Below are 17,993 nucleotides of genomic sequence, written 5' to 3' on the forward strand. Positions count from 1 at the left end.
AATGAATCCAATAAGCGGCGACCACTGTATATAGAATCACCGTATCTATTAATGTGTTTAAATACAAGTTGCAGACCTCGTGTATCATGATCCGCGATGATGGATAATACGAAACAACTTTTATCAAATAAATAATTATATTATTATAATTATTATTACACGTTATGCTCTACACTCGTGTAGGAAGAATAAAGTTTATAATATATTATATTAAATGTTTACCTCAAACGATGAGTGTATTAATACCATCGCGTCGTTATAGCCGAACGCCATACTGCCTGAATATATTTTATTTCGTATGTATGGACGTCCTTCGCTTCAATCGATTCCATTAATTATGAATTCGTGAAAACGATGAGATCTTGCGAAAACAAAATATTATATTATGATGTTGTGTTTACCGATTCCCGAAATGTTGGTTTTGTGATTCACGTGCAGTATATTGAAGAAAATCACAATTTTTCGACTAAAACGATTATATTATAAGACAATCGGTAAAATAAGTTATTTGCAGACAATTCGATGTTTATTGTGCGGTAATTGATCGGTAATTGATCAGATTTTAAAAATGAGTGCCTTCAACAAATACACGCATATAATATTATTAATATTATTATAATGCAGTGTTGACAAAAAAAACCACTTCGATCATCACGATTATTATCTCAAAAATTACCATGTTTTTCCCACGCTGAGATCATTTTCTCTACGCTCCACGAGGTCTGATTTATTAGTCGTACAGATGATTTGTTTTTAGTACAAACAAGTTTTATTAGATTATTGTGGTACAAAGAAAAACAAAAAAAAATCATAACAAAAAGATTATTGTGAAAATTTACGAGTGATGTAGGTAGGTATATGTTGTAAACGTATAGGTACATAGATATTATGTAGGTACACATTTTAGAGCCTCTAAACACGTGTAGGTACACATCACAATTTATTATCATACGATCGAGTTAGATTTTAAACGTAAAAAATTCAATATTTATCGTGCGATGGTGGAAGCCGTTTGTGAGTAGGTAACCAGGTAACGAACGGTATTTCATAATCGTGACTAAAATCATATATTAATAGATACATCAAATCAGTTCGTATTATAATATTCTCGTTATCCCCAGCTCAGCATCGCATGTCTTAAGCCTTTTTTCTTACAATATATTATTATGTAGGAAGTCGTGAGTTTTGATGTTATATAATTTAGGTAGATTAGTATATTATTATGTTGACGAAGGTGGTACAATCCTGTTCCACATTTTTTTTTTTATATCAATAAAATAATTTTAATTCAATTTTAATTTTTTATCAATCTGTCTAATAAAAAATATATATTTTATCTAAATTATCTATCAACATTTATAATTTGTAACTATGATCCAAGGGCGGATCTAGGAGCATAGCACTTTTGGATCGAGTAAAAATATTTTTGATTTAAAAGTCCCATTAATAAACAATTTTAAGATTTGCCCTTGCTGTGACCCAAAAATTAGATGTTGAATAATCATGACGTTATTGTATAGGAAAAAGATGACGAGCGTGCTTACTGCTTGGTAAAACACTCTGTATATATATACGTATTATACTATTCAAAATGAATTGCAAATGGGAAATTAAAATATATTATTCTATATTTTTATTGATTGATAATAAAAATGAACCGAATTTCGTTTATAGTCGGAGTTTACCTTCCATCCATACATAATATGTAATGTGTGTGTGTCTGTATGCGAGCATATAGTGGCAGCGATCGGAGAAATAATAAAGATAAACTAAAATAAAATGTTCATATAAATATATATATATGTATTCCGAAACCGGTTAAAGCATAACCGGAAACTAAAAAGCGCCGAATGGTGTCAACGACTGATAGCAATAAAATACATTTGACTTTCGATAACCATAATATTATCATTGAATAACTTAATGGTCAGCGCGACTTCAACAGCGAGGATGAGACTTTCAGAAATCCCGTATCGGACACTATAGTGTAGGTACACATCATTTGTACACGTCACTCGATCGTTATAGAAGCCGGCCGTAGTGTATCGGTAAGTAGTGTTATTAAACATAATATTATACCAATTCCGTCTTTAACAAGGTATAGCGCTTAATCGTGAATAATTGTGACAAATGAAAATTGTATATCGGACACGGGTACAGGCGTCCACGTGGATTTAGATAAATCGTGTTCGTCGTCCAGCGTGCTCGCGTTGATCATCGAAATCCGTCTACCTCTATCGCCTGGTACACACATCGTGTTATTATATACAGAGAGATTAACCGAGCACTCTCCTCAAATTCAATAATTAAGTATACATCAGAACCATAGTTTAAATTATTTAGATATATTTTACTACCATTTAAGAACTGTTCTGTGGCGATCAAAAATATTTTTCTATAATTCATAATAAGAAGATAATATTTCGATATATCTCAACCACAATTAGATCGTGTTGACTCTGGATTAAGAAAACATGATATACTAAGATCTTACTGAAGTTCGAAAAATATTAGATAATATTTAATGCAGTATAATATTAAGTACTAGGTAGGTATACTAGGACATTTTTTACAAGTTATACATTTTAATGGATATATTAAAACTAAGTAGTTATTACTAAGTACATTTATGATAACCATGACCCCATAACATCTTCCGTTTTCATCTTTTGTACAGAAATTAAAAAAAAAAACTCGAAACTACCTGTTAATGTACTATATGTACCTATATAACGTCAAAGTTTAAAAACAATAACTGGTTAATAATTTCTAGGAAAAGGACTGATCCCCATTAAAAAAAAAAAAAAAAAAATGAAATTGGTATAGTCAAACAAGACATGTCCATTGTCCATGCGGATTTCTTAAATGAAATAAAATTTTTTTAATATTTTCATATTGCAGGTATAATATAGACGATGGTGAGAATCTCAAAAACCAAAATTTGAATAAATGTATTATTGAACGAAGAAATCAGGTGAGCATGTTTTGTGAATCATTCTGTACACTATATAGGTATTTAGGATTTTATGATAGGACGAGTAATATTGTAATAAGAAGATAATATATTAAAAGAAACATATTATTATTACCTAACACCACGGATTCATTTGTACCGCGGAGTCGGAAATAATGTGGAAGATGCTATCTAGTGATTTTATTATAATAATACCATTCAAACAAATAACCCATCGTATCTGTGTTGCATGTATAACAGTGAAAAAATAATGACAAAATAGTTTCGAGTCATTACGATGCAGAAAAACCAACCAGGTTGAGATAAATATCAAAACTTTGACGTTTTACCGAAAAATAGCATTGATGGAAACATCGCTCGATACTGGTTTCCGATCCGGTTTAATAACCAATGATAAACGTTGTGAAACACTGTAATAAATAAGAGTAGTGTTTTAATTGCATTTTATTTAAATTGATGTATTATATACAAGTACTAATTTAATTTCATGTCCAACTGTAATTTCAAAAATAAATAAGTCCACAGTTAAAGTCTCACTTTTCCGTTTCAACAACAAACGAGTATATATGATATAAGAACAATAAATTATATCAATATATATTATTGCATACACAAAAAGAAAAACGTATTTATGCGATATACCATAAATTCATACATTATTTTATGTACATAATAATATATATCATACGAATCGAGAAAATATGCGTTCAACGCTTGAACTTATGATAAGGCCATAAATTATAAATAATAATGTTCTATTTGTTTATAAAATATATAATACCATTTTGTCCATTGGACATTGAGTAAGACGAACGACTCGGATGGAACTCACTTTCATAAGCACTTTGTGAAATCGATCGTAGAAAATTCAACCGTTTGGTGTTCATAATTTGTGCACACTCCTCAACCGCTTAATTATTTATTAAATTATTTTATTACGCACATCTACCTACATATTTTAATGAAAAAAAAATGTTTCAAAATACTAGACAAATATATAACTAACGACCCAACATAATATTATGATAGATATGATAGGTAGGTACATAAATATTATATGTATTATGCACATATATCTACGTTTCGATTATAAATAAATTATAATAACGCATATTGATTTAATTTTCCCCTCCGACCACTTAAAAAAAAAATCGATATATTATAATAATGAATAAAAATAATATTTTATTATTTATTGTTTTTGTACCTACCTATGTGTCGTGTTTATTGTGTAATCTAAATGAAAAATTATTATTTAGTATTGTAAACATTTGACATTGTACTGTGACGTACACATTCATATTATATTAAATTAATATGATTATAGGAGTTAAGGCGGAAAAATAAAACATTATATTATAATTTAACATGAGAAATATTGTATACACGCAAAATATTACATTAACATGCACGCTGAAAACAATTTTTATTTTTAATAGAATAAAAATGATGGACCTTTTTGTAATAATAATGATATCATCTATATGGATGTATATGATGGTGTTCGTTTTTGAACTCCAAGAATAACTAAAAATATATTTTTAATATATTACATGCTAATAACTGGTTGAGTATATTTGTATTGTAACTTTCAAATTCGTAACACATAATAATTATGTACCTATAATGATTCATAACGTTTAGAATAAGATATATATAACATATTTTTATTCGATTGTCGATGCGACCCTAAAGTGAAAACGCACGAGACCGCAATTATTGACAAATATTAATCTGATGTCACAGCAGAATATAATATCGTGTTTCTATATATTATAATAGTCTTGAGGCGACTTAACACAATTCCACCGTGCAGATGATAAAGCATGATTTTGGACTAAAAATTATTTTGAAATTTATGGTAATTTTTTTAATGTAGTGAAGTGATTTAACTGATTGTGTTGATGATGGACAGAATGGTAAATGGTAACCTGTTTAACATATATAACATTATACTACGAGTAAATGACTTGAGTAAGATTTTAGCTTGTTGCAGGATTCTACTTTCTGGTTATATTAATAAGGTATTTTCTCAAATAAAACATCGTGATAATAACCGTTATCACTAACCACAAGATTCAGCCAATCAAAGCGTCATTTATTTCCTCGAAAACCGAATAGAAGTTAGAAGCAGCCTGTTTTATATGCGAGATTTTCCGAAAATAAAATCAAAATATCAGCTTTCAATAATTACTGTAAGTTCCCCTATGAGTTGCCAAGAAAATAATCAGAAAACTTTCTGACTTCAGCTGTTGAATTTATAATTCCATTATATTTATGGCCGGTGAAACGCCACGTTACATATACCTATGTCCTATACTATATATACCTATATGTACCTAAGTATTAAAAATAATTTAAATAATTAGATTTAAAAATAATAACATTACATAGGTAAAAACAAGTATAATAGAGGTGGGACGGGTAGGTATAAATGAATTAAAAATGTTAAGATATTAGCATATATTATTATACAAATCAGGTAATTTATACTTCTCGCGTCGGACGACCGTATCATGTTGGTATATATAATAATGGAAAACGAATAGATCTGCAGATAAAACTACGCGGCGATATCTCCTGCTGCACGATGAACTTTCACGTTCACTGCAAGATAATAATGTGGGTAATATCGTCCGCGGTGGCAGTTTGTCGAGAAATAATTATTATATTTTCTGCATAATATTATACTATTTTGCTATCAATTAAAAAAAACCGTCGTCCCGCGGAGACCCGCGAGCTAAGACGGTTTTCTTCATATTATAATACTAGAATTACGCACAGGCCAGCAGGAGTTGTACGATTAGTATGGTGATTTTATTTCCAATAGAAACTTATATATATATATTAATATAGCATCGTATTGGTAATGTTGGTATATAAAGCAATAAATTATAATTAATAAGGTTATACGTAGTTTTATTATAGTGTTTTGAATTGCGGTAGCTGATATCGCATAACGATACGATAAAAAATAATACGTATTTTATATAACTAGAAACTTTGGATCCACCACCGGATCGGTCGAAATCTCCTGCGATAATTTTTTTTTCGTTTTTAAGAAATCTAAAATTATATTATAACACGAAGAGGACTAGAGATTTTCTACCGGTCACGACAACAAACAAGCAAAGTACGACGAGCACCTTGTTTCACGACATAATCTGCATCAGGCATGTATACACTATACAGGCTCCGGGTTTGGGATTCAAAGAGTTTTTTTTTTAATGTTTCACATAATCATGATTTCCACATAAACATCTTCACGGTTTTTATAAAAATCGAAACATTTTTATGATAACAATAAATTGTTTAATTTGTTTACCTTCATGAACCTTAATTTCCTCGTAGAAATTTTTTCATACGTGCCTGGGGACATCACAATATATTAAAATATAATACTTCAAACATAAGAATTTAATTGAAATATGTGCGGATTGTGCGGTGCAGAGATAAAAGTACTATGATCTGATTATTTTTGTAATTTCGTATAACAGTTTATGATACAAAACAATACATCCGTTACAAGCCATTGTGAAACCGTCACCGTTTTTATTTGGCACACATATATATTATATATTATATATATATATATAGGTAAAAAAATAATGCGTAATAAAAATAAGATGACGACGCAAAATATATAATATCTATTTGATTTTTTTCTTTTTGGTAGATTATAGTTTATCAAACTTTATCCATTATTCTCATAATATAAACGAAAACGTATTAAAAGTATAATAATAAATAAAAAAAGTTTCATGTTCAAGTTCTTTGATGCATGAAACGAATTTTGTGCTTGGAAAGCTATGTTTTTTTTTGTGTTGATAAATTTAGAAAAAATAAACTTTATGTATTTAAAATCCGAGATCTCGTGTATAACATATTATACAGTTATGATATAGTTATGGAAGTTAATATTTTCATTTTTGAATTTATTCAATCATGAACAAATTGCATTTATATTTTTTTTTTAGTTACAACATCTGCGCCGCATTTTTCATACCAAAAAGCATATAATGTTTACAATGTTTACATTATATATATAATATATATATAGGTAAAATTAGCTGTGTCGTTGCAATTTCTATTATTTCTGCGTAAACTCATCATCCTGATGCGTATGATTCTATACGGTGCAGTCTGTCTTCTTATTACCTTGAAAAGGTCGACGATTTAACAACGTCGTCGGCAAAACTCGTCGAGACGAAACCCACCGTGAAATGTATATACATACACCACAATAAAACGATCATCCGATAATGACGATAGTATAATACGATAATAATATGATATGATAATAATAATTTAATACGCATACAATATACATACGTTTGTGTACACGCTTTCGAGCACAGCGTGGCGGCGACGATGGTACTTACCTATCTATATGTAATATATATATATATTATATTATATATAATAATGGTTTTATAATATTATTTTGCTCGATTCGCAAACACGACAGTCTGCCACGCGTGTTCGTATGTGTATAATAATAATAATAATAATATTTTATAATATTTGCATACGGTTGTGCAGTATACCTACATATTATTATATGGGTGTCGCCGTTTGTGAAACATCGAACGTGTCGCGACACGTCTGCCGCCGAGGAGGGTCGACACGATGGGTACGACGAAACGCGCGTGTCGTCATACAAATCTTTCGACGTTATATGACGTGTGTACACCCGACCAAACCCATCCACCCCGTTTCGAATGTCATGTATAAGACGGCAACTATATACGCGCGTATAGTGTTACTATATATATACCCACTGTAAAAACACCACGGGTACACTCCTCGCCAAGATGCCTATACAGGTACCTATATTATGTACCTATATATTATACGCCATACGCGAGGACAATACGCGTTTGTGTGGATCTTTGGTGATTTTTGTAAATCAAAAATAAATTATAATCACAAGTTGAACTATTTATAGGCATATGTAATATTCGATCATTGTTAGCTTTTTTAAAATTAATATCGATCAAAATGTATTTGTCGGGTGGGAAAGCTTGAAAATTTATTACAAGGCTCCTAACATATTGTTACAATAGCAGTTGAAAAATAAAATAAATTCATGGTCACAATTTTTTTTTCAAGCATTCAAAGTTTGAATTTTGACAACATGCGTAAAAATCACGAAAATTCGCAAATAATTTTAAGCTAGAAATTCATAAAAAAATTTCTTTTTAAATCTAAGATTTGAAAATTTTTAATAATCTATAATATATCCTAGACAGATAAACCGTCTCCGCTCAGAATCGTTTTTCGTATACATACAATGATATAATATCATTGGATTTAAATTTAATTCCATCCATTACAGTAACCCACTTTTAACCTACTATACAGCAGAGCGACATCTACGACTTACCCGCTTTTCAATCTTTAAATTGTTTTTACTTTTTTTTTTGTAAGCAGCATGTTGAAAGCTTAAGATAGTAGTGACTACTGACCACTGATTTCCGAGCTCCACTCTGCTCATAAACATTTGAAATAAAGAACTATCAACTGTTACTATTCGATCGAAATTCGATTTTAAAATAGATAAAGAAATACTAAAAAATAATGAGCCAAGAAATATGAAATGAAAAAGTATGGTGTCATTAAAAAAAGTACGTAACTTAAAAATTGATGACAACGCAAAACTAACGTATAATTTTTTTTTTTTTAAATTGTGTTTTGTAATGAATTAAATTATGTAGAAAAATATATGTCTAAAAACATTAATATACTTTTCCGAGAAAAACTAGTGTTCACCTTTAAAAGAATCAAGTACAGTATAATAAATACCTGAATTATTATAATATATTATAATATTGATGTTTTTAATTTAATTTATAAAAACCATTCGAGTTTTTATCATAGTTTTTGAATTTTTTACAAGCACTTTAGATTCCTGTTTTCTTGTTCGGTATTCAATACAATTGTTTATATAGGTAATCGTCAAATTCAGAAAAACATCACGGCATACATCATCGTGTTTTCGAAATATGTATTGAACATATCAAAAATTTAATTAGATAACCATCTTACTTTCAGCTACCTATTTACACCTACTTTAATATTCGTGATCTGTTGTAACTGTCCATATCGTGATGTTCGTAGTAGAGCCGTACAGGTAGGTATATAAAAATTTGAAAACTCGTATCGCTGCCAGTGACCACAGCGTATACCGTGCAATAAGTATAAAATCTAATTTAATATTATTTTAGGCAATTATTTTATTTCATGTATAATCATTTATAATTTTATTCATCTATTTAATAATAATACTCTAAATACATTAACCTGACCTGTACAGTAATAATAATAATAATAATTAACTGGCAGCACTTACACGCAGGGCACGCGTATTAAAATTATATTTAAACACGTCGTGTTAGTGCACGTTATTTATATTTATTTTACTAGCACATAATATGTGTATATGTGTGTCTGTGTGCGTACACAGCGAAACATTATAAACTCGGAAACGTCCCCCTGCAAATGTGGGTACCGTATACAATATACATATACGTATAATATTATTATGTGTGTGTGTGTCGAGCATTATTATTGCGAAGGACACGCTTGTCGCTGTGATCGGAGGAAAAAAAAGTAATGAGCAGCTGATGACTTCACGGCTTGAGCTGCGGACCGTGGAGAGGACTTACTACCTATATTATGTATATCGAAGAACCGGAACGGCTAGTTGGACGTATCAATATTATGGGTGCGCATCGAGGGCATGCCGTTGGTGGGTCACCGAGACGATATATTTTAAGTACATAACACATAAGTATATGGTTTTCTCGGGTATAAGTCCAAAGGCGGACCTCAATGTCAGCCGCCCACTATAGGTGTTTAAAAAATTCTAGTTGAGTTAAAGGGTTATTATTAATATTTTCCTATTCATTTAATTATACTTGAGTAAATTAATATTTATTATATTTGTTTCAAAATATAATGTTTATAAAATATATGTATAGCATATAAACTTTTAACATTTTTATTAGCCAGAAATACGAAAACGTTGAATCCCTATAATAATAATAATATTATTTTTTATTACACTATATTTTTTACTTATTGGACATAAATATTAAACTATATTAGGCAGTATGCACAAATGAACAAGAGAAATAAAATAAAATTCGGTAGATACCTAATACCTACCATAATACAGGATTTATTTTATTTTAAAAACGTATACACCGAATGCACCATCGTCAGACCCGTCAGTAATACCGCAAAAACTACACCGCATGTAATGTACGGCTAATGAAAACGATTTCAACTAAATGACTGCTGCGGTATGAGAACTACACGGTTTAGTGTGCGGAATGCAGACATAATTATCTAATCTACTATAAGTACCTACCATAATCTGCTTGATTAAAAATAAAAATAAAAATTTGTAAAAAGATAATTTGTATTTTGTAAACATATTTTAATTCGATGTTTGAACACAAAAACACCTAAATCCGTGGTCAACCGTGATTCTGTAGCATAAACCTATAAACTAATTAGTTTATATTTCTAGATGTTGTGTAGGCCGTAATCTACAGTGGTTATATCTTGAACCCGGCCTTCCTATTAAATATACGCTTAAAACATAACGACGCTCGTCGCAGTTTTCGGTTTTGAAATATTTCGACTCTTATTTGTTTCTTCGTGTTTTTAATTTTGCTCTTACCGACGTTTATATTCCAATACATTAGCTATATTTACGTTTATCGTTGGCTCGTATAACTGCGTCCGAAATCAATTTGTAGATAACTAATTACGCGCGAGCGGTATCGGTCGGTCGTATAGGTACTTAAGTGACGATGTTCCTGCCATCGAAACTATTATAATATGGCATGAGTGTATTAAATTATGTAACATTTTGAGAATATCGCATTGGCCAAGAGATTTAAAAAAAGAGAGAAATGATTCTGAGCGGACGAGGGAATCTTTTTTATTTAATTTTATTCGTTTCTATGGTGATAAATAAAGCGTTATAAGAACAGCTTAAGAACGATTTATATAAATAGGTAATTTATATAATTATAATTTATAATTAGGAAATATCATAAAAATTTAAAAAAAAGAAAATGCTCAAAAGTAACTCAAATGTTTTGAAAATGTTACCATATTATCTAAGTAAGGCTAATATAACTATATAAGTAAAGAACCCAAATTGTAAGTTTTTACGAATGTTTTTAACCAAATTACAACAAAAAACTACCAAATTTAAAATATCTATAAATAGCTAAAAAATGGTTAAAATATTCCGAACTTTATACTGTAAAAAACAAAATACAAAATACAACAAAAAAGATCTCTTGTTATTTTTCATTTGAAACAATATTTCTGGTAGAAAACGTCGTCCGTAATAATTTAATATTATAAAATCGTGAAATCGTACATTTTTTCTCCTTTAACCGCTTTTATTTCGAGTACCGTTTAGAAAATCAAAAAATGACCTTTTTAAAGTACCAACTTAAGAACATTACCTTCAGAAAAGATGCTACTCTTGATACTTTTGAACAAGTTTAGAGGGAGTAAAAGTGTTTACAGAATAAAAAAGAAAAAGAAAAAGAAATAAACATCATTGTAAAACCAATACATTCCTCGCTCCGCTCAGAATCTAAAACTCAGCCACCGCTAGTCAAAGTGAAATTACTGTACATGGATGACGAAGTTTTTTGTGGTTATGTTTAATAATAAAATTATTGAGGGAACATATTATACAAATTATTTGTAAATAAAATTAAACCATTCATTTTTTCAATTATCTAAAAGAAAAAGCAAATACTTGATAAAATTGAATTTAAATTTTTAGAAATTATCTACTATTAAAAATTATACGCAAATCAAAAAAAAATGCATAATTTATATGTACCTATGACAAAAAATAGGCGTTTAAGTTTGAATTCATTTAAATTAACAAATAAAGATAAAATTATATCGTTTTAAATATTTAACTATCAACAAATTAAAGCATTTTTTTTTTTCATATAAAAATATCGGTAATTACCGATCATAAGAAATTCCTAAATTTTCCGATACAGTCCTAGATAGTTCGTCTGGATGATGTCCCCTGCAAACAAATTAATAGTTTTTCTACTAACAATACATTTATGTTATACACATTTAAGTTATTTGTGTGAATTTCTCGAAACATCATTATACATAAATTATTCTTCATTTATGGTTCGTTCGCTCAACGTTAATGAAGATCTAAATTTTTATTATCACATACAATGATCTCGTATAGTAGATTAAAGTAAATAACACACTTTTGAAATGTTAAATAAAATATTTTAAATTTTAATGCATACGCAATTATAGGGGCTGTATCACACTATAGCACTATTATACGAGTATACGACGTCAAGGACCGAAACGAAATATTTCATCATTCTATATTCTATGAATGATTTTATACAGCTCGACATAAGATGTTATGTGTGTAGTGTGTTCAATATTATAAGTGACGAGACCAGTGATTAAGTCTCGAGGGTTTTTCTTATCTCTATTTACCACCGCGCTTATTTTAATATTTAATGAAAGCTAGGCGTATTTATCGTGTAATATAATATTGTGAGCCTGTACGAGACGTTACGTATCACATATAAATATAATATATAATTACCTGAAAAGCTCGACGTACAGCCCGTCTGGGTTACTTCCACCGTTTGGTTCGATCATTTCCATCTGTGACGGACAACAGTCTTCCTGACCACCGACAGCGATTAAATATTCTTGGCTCTTACGACTAGACAGCCAATGGTGGTCGGCTACCTCTTCTTCTATCGACGTCTCTTCTCCACCTAACCTGAAAACCGTCGGTTACAGAATTTATAATAACGATCTGGCCAGATGAAACGATGTCTAAACATCTGTACAGTCCGTGTGACAATATTGTGTACAGCAACAGCATTATTTATTAATGAAACATGGCCGGTTCTCGCGTACCTATACCTTAAGGACGAATAGTGGTTATCCTCGGGCGTGGATTATATTATGTATGACGAGGGGGTTACAAAAGTATAAGCATGTCCGAGTGAGAAAATAAAATATTATCGAAGAATTATAACGCAGATAGTTTCTTGAATGACTTTATGCAAATGTCTAACGAGCGCGATCACAATTTAAAAACTCTTTACTGTCTCGTACTCTCGTAAAAATCTTGAGATTCTCTCGGTGTCACTATATAATATAATATTATAATATTATTGTATATTATTTGCGTCACGACCGACTATATTAATATAGCGAGTATAGGCTAATTTTGACCGTCCGATATGATCGTTTCACGTGGATTACACATACTCGCATCAACTTTTTATTTCTGGAGAAAAATAAAATATACACTCGCTCGAACCGAAACTAGTCTATCGGTATTATACAAGAGTACCTACCTATATGACGTCCCATACGGGTTATGCAAAGCAGCTACGTTGAAAGCGGATAAATATAAAACGGTAATAATATTATAATAATATTAACCGGTGATTTACGCGACATCGTTTTTCGACCTGTACCTGGCCGGTCGCTGCAACTGCATAGTTATATCGAACATAATATAAAATAGGTAAATACGATACCTATATTAATGAAGACAATGTTATAGCCAAAATATACGGCATACGTATTTAGTAGCTATATGATAGCTATGCGCAGAGTTACTAATTAACGAAGGCTGTTTTTTTTTTTCATTAGATTAAAAATTGTTTACCAGTCTTGAGAGTTTTTGTTCAGACTTTTGTTGTTGCTCTGACGATGCGTTTCGTTCGACCAATCCGTGGGTAATATAGGTTCTGAAGCCGAATTTGCAAGCAAAACGCCAATTAATGTGATAAGCACCTGAAAGAAAACGAAATAAAATCATTAATATTAGGCCCAGAAACAGTTAATATTTAAAATATTTGAATTTGTAAACGCATGGTATTAACTCGCTGTGGACTGTGACTCTAATATATCGCACGTTTCTAGGGATTATATAATAGAGGTTTAATATTTTTTTTTAAACATTATAAATCTGTTTTTTACAATAATTATTTATTTTTATGTAATATAGTTGTTATTATTTTGTGTTTGTGCAGTTTATTGTTTTCTTACAATTTTTCTCAAGAAAAATTAGATACATAAATAATAATAATATGATGGTGAAACGCTTATAATAAATAATATTTTATATGATCGTGAAAAGCTCTCATAATCTTGTAAACAAGTTTAGAAGAAAGTTTATAAAAGTTTTTAAAAATTTCAAACATAAATGTAAAACTAATATTGTATAAAAATAATTTATAGATACCTATTTTGTATCACCTAAAAAATTATTTTTCATAACGTCTATCAACACAGATTACAATGTATTTTTAGCTTTTTATTTTACTTTAGATATATTATTATGCAAATTTAATCCAGAAAAACAGTTCATTATAATAAATGATAATATGGAACCCTTTAAATTATTATTAACCACATGCCATAAATCTTAAAAAAATAAACCTATAAAAAATAAATAGAGCTATCTACCGCTAACCGAGTATCAGTGTAAACTTAAATAAGTAGTATCGAAATAATGAAGTTGTATAGGTTTATAATACATAATTTATGACATTAGCCAATAAAATTCCATATTTATAACTTTTTAACTACATCCTTAATTTTCTATTACACCTTTATATCATAAATGTAAACGATTATTTCAAAACTTTATTAGGTAAATATTCAATAAATCAAATGTATTATCGCAAAAACAAAACTAGTTCTTATTTTATATAAGATATAATATAATATATATATATATATATATAACCTATACTAAAAATGATTCAGAGGATAATTTTTTTTAAATTATGATGTACCTGATTCAAAATTCAAACGATTAGTTTTTCAGTTATTAAAAATAAATTTATATTTTTACTAAGGATTAAAGTTTTTAATAATGGTTTTACAAAACTATAAAATAGATTCCATATCGCATCTAATATTTATGATACTCAAAACGTTTTCATGAATTATAAATATTAATCGACTTATATAAATTATTGATATGTTTAAATCCCTATATCTTCCAAACTTATTATCATAGATCTATTATCCTATAATTTTTATGGAAATATCGTACCACCACTCATCCCTAATCAACTAGTTTAAAGTATTTAAACACGCTAGTGTTCTACAACACATACTACGTCTGCAAACAAAAAACTTAATCAACGATACAGATCGAAATGAATAATTGACAAAATTATCATTTATTGAAAATTGATTACAAAATGTGTAGATGAAGACGGAGTGCAAGAAAACAACATACGTATTCAGTAATAATTGCCATCATCTAGTTAGGAAAATAATTTAAAAATAGATTTTATAATTTATTCAATGAAATAATCAACTTGACTTTTTTTATTATTTATCAAAACAATATTGTTTTTCAACTATAAATGTTTATTAAAATACAAAATGGCAATATGATAATATACATTTTTGAAGTATGATTCCGGAACAATTGGCTCTCACGAAACAGCTCATTAGGACGTATGGCGATCCTTTACCTAAGTAGGTATATATTTAAAAATTCCAAAAATCAGATTTCGTATAACTGCAAAATTGGAGAAAATAAGGGATGAACATGCTTGGTGAACCCCCCTGCATTATATTCAGTTGTAGTTGTAAAGGCAATCAATAGGTACCCATTTGTATAAATAGCTATTACCCTGAAATACATACAAATCTGCACGATTTTTGTCAAAAAGCTATAGACTCACATAGTCACATCATCGTCATTTTTCCGACGATCGTTCATATTTTTAACATTGCGTATTGTGATATTATATTGTATTTGTACAGTGACAATGTCTGCATATCAGCGAAAAAAAAAACCACCACACAATGTAGGTAATATATTTCTATTTGTACAACTGTCAAACGTCGGTATAGTCGTTTTATAAAAAAAAAAAAAATTATCACAATCGATTGCGATGTTCACGTGCGCAATAGGTATGCGTCGGTAGGCATAATATTATTATAATGCTTAATCTTTTATAATCCCCATTTCACAATAACACCCTTCCAATGAGTTGTCATCGTCGTCGCAATACCTAACGCTTACCTATTATACATCTATAACTGCGTCATCAACACACGCGAGTACGTACGTGTTGCAGTTATTCGCCTCACACTACTATATGAATAATAATAATATGTTAGTATAGTGTCAGCGCAATTATTTAATATTAAGTTGTACGAATGAAAAATTACCTATGCGTGTCTATAAATAGAAATATAATATATTCGAATAGAGCCGTGCAAGAATTACGCGTATAATAAATTTGATTACGAAAACTGAAAACGAAAAAAAAGAAAGGAAAAAATCCGGCAAAGAAGACGAAATAAAAAGCCATAGTGGGAAATGGGTAGAAAATTTCGCGCTTATTCTGATTTACGAGTGGATTTAAAATTATAATCTCTTGCGCACATAATATGCCCGCCGCATATACCAGATACCTCTATATAACCATTATAATCTCTCGCCGCACCACAAACCGTAATAACGCGTCGCGTGGACACTCGAGAGTGCGTGTGGTAGCTCTATCGGCGCAAACATATTAATAATATATAACGTAAAATGTCTCCTCCAAGTTGTTACAGGCCGACCAAGGTTTTCTTACGCACTAGTACACATTATGTATATATATTATATTATATTAGGTATGATATGTGTATTTAAATTCGAAGGTATACGACTTTGCACTTTGTAAACGATCCGTTCGTAATAAACCTGGAATTGGAACGCACGAGTAAAATATAGGCGCTTGTGCATTATATTATGCATACTATACAGGACGATTCATCAACCATGGTCATCCCCTCTTTTCTTCGATATTATGCAGTTATTAAAAATCTGGTTTCTAATTTTTAAATATACCTGCCTATACTTAAAGTCTAAAAACCATATTTTCAAACACATAATATTTTTTTTCCTACTTATAAGAATTGTGGAGAAACAACATTCTGCTGTGCATGGATAAAATAGGTCCAAGATAAAGGGATTTAGAAGTCATGTCGATTTGAAAATGTTAATAGGTAATATTAACATTATTAATATTTCAATGTTTGGAATTTGTTAAAATTATCCAAGTGCAATAAATAAAAGATCCAATATTATAATTATTTTGTATTTTCGTGTAAAACAATTTTTAAGGACCGTTTTATCCTTGGTTAGGTTAGGTATATAAGGATTTTAATAACTGAGAAATTACTCGTTCAAATTTTGAATTAGGTAGATTCATTAACATTTTCAAAATGATTATCCACTAGATAATTTACAGTATAAAAAAGAAATTCTCATTTAAAAAATAAAAGTTTGTTTCCCCGCTAAACACTCCTCATAAGTTAGGTATTTAGCCAAAGTAGTACAAACAATGTCAAGAATTTGAAAATATAATGGTGTTAAAGTTTCGGTATTTTAAAATTGCGAATCACTCTGTATATACTGTTTAAAATAACATCTGAAGTACCTAGGTACATATTATAAACTTATATATTATGTATATAATATACATTAAAGGTATATATACCTTACGCTTTGAACGACTTTATTATATTATACGTTGTTGTACTCTACATATATATTATTATGTATATCATATTATATTTATAAATAGGTACCTGCATGTATGTAACGCAATATTTAATTTTTCTGATAATTTTATTATTAAAATTCTTTATTTTCTTATTTAAATATATATATATATATTATATATATATTAATATATATAATACGATTATTCTTAAATTTACGTTTTTCATAATCGAATGTTATCGTATTTTTTTTCGAATTTTGAAACCTGTTACATACCACCATTTTATAATATCATATTCAAATAAATTCTGTACTTATAAAAGTAGAAATTCAGTATAATATTTATACCTTGAATTAATATATATATATATATTATATTATGTTTTACATATTATTTTTTTTTTAACGCATACTGTTATAAGACTTAACTGTACCACACGC

The 17,993-nt window shown here is 29.3% G+C and overlaps 1 protein-coding gene across 4 annotated transcripts in view; it reads right to left on the reverse strand.

Moving 5' to 3' along the window:
* The window catches only part of LOC107167763 (uncharacterized), an 89,679-nt gene that overhangs the window by 6,832 nt on the left and 64,854 nt on the right, over positions 1–17,993 (reverse strand). For all 4 annotated transcript variants that reach the window (XM_089229297.1, XM_089229294.1, XM_089229295.1 and 1 more), the window contains 2 exons: positions 13,695–13,822; positions 12,609–12,791 (listed from right to left, as the gene is read on the reverse strand). In XM_089229297.1, coding sequence (XP_089085423.1) covers positions 12,609–12,791; positions 13,695–13,822 — 311 coding nt within the window. The remainder of the gene's footprint in view (positions 1–12,608; positions 12,792–13,694; positions 13,823–17,993) is intronic.

This window comes from Diuraphis noxia, unplaced genomic scaffold, assembly GCF_037042655.1.
Source record: "Diuraphis noxia isolate RWA-SAM2 unplaced genomic scaffold, SU_Dnox_SAM2 contig0005, whole genome shotgun sequence".
Taxonomy (NCBI): domain Eukaryota; kingdom Metazoa; phylum Arthropoda; class Insecta; order Hemiptera; family Aphididae; genus Diuraphis; species Diuraphis noxia.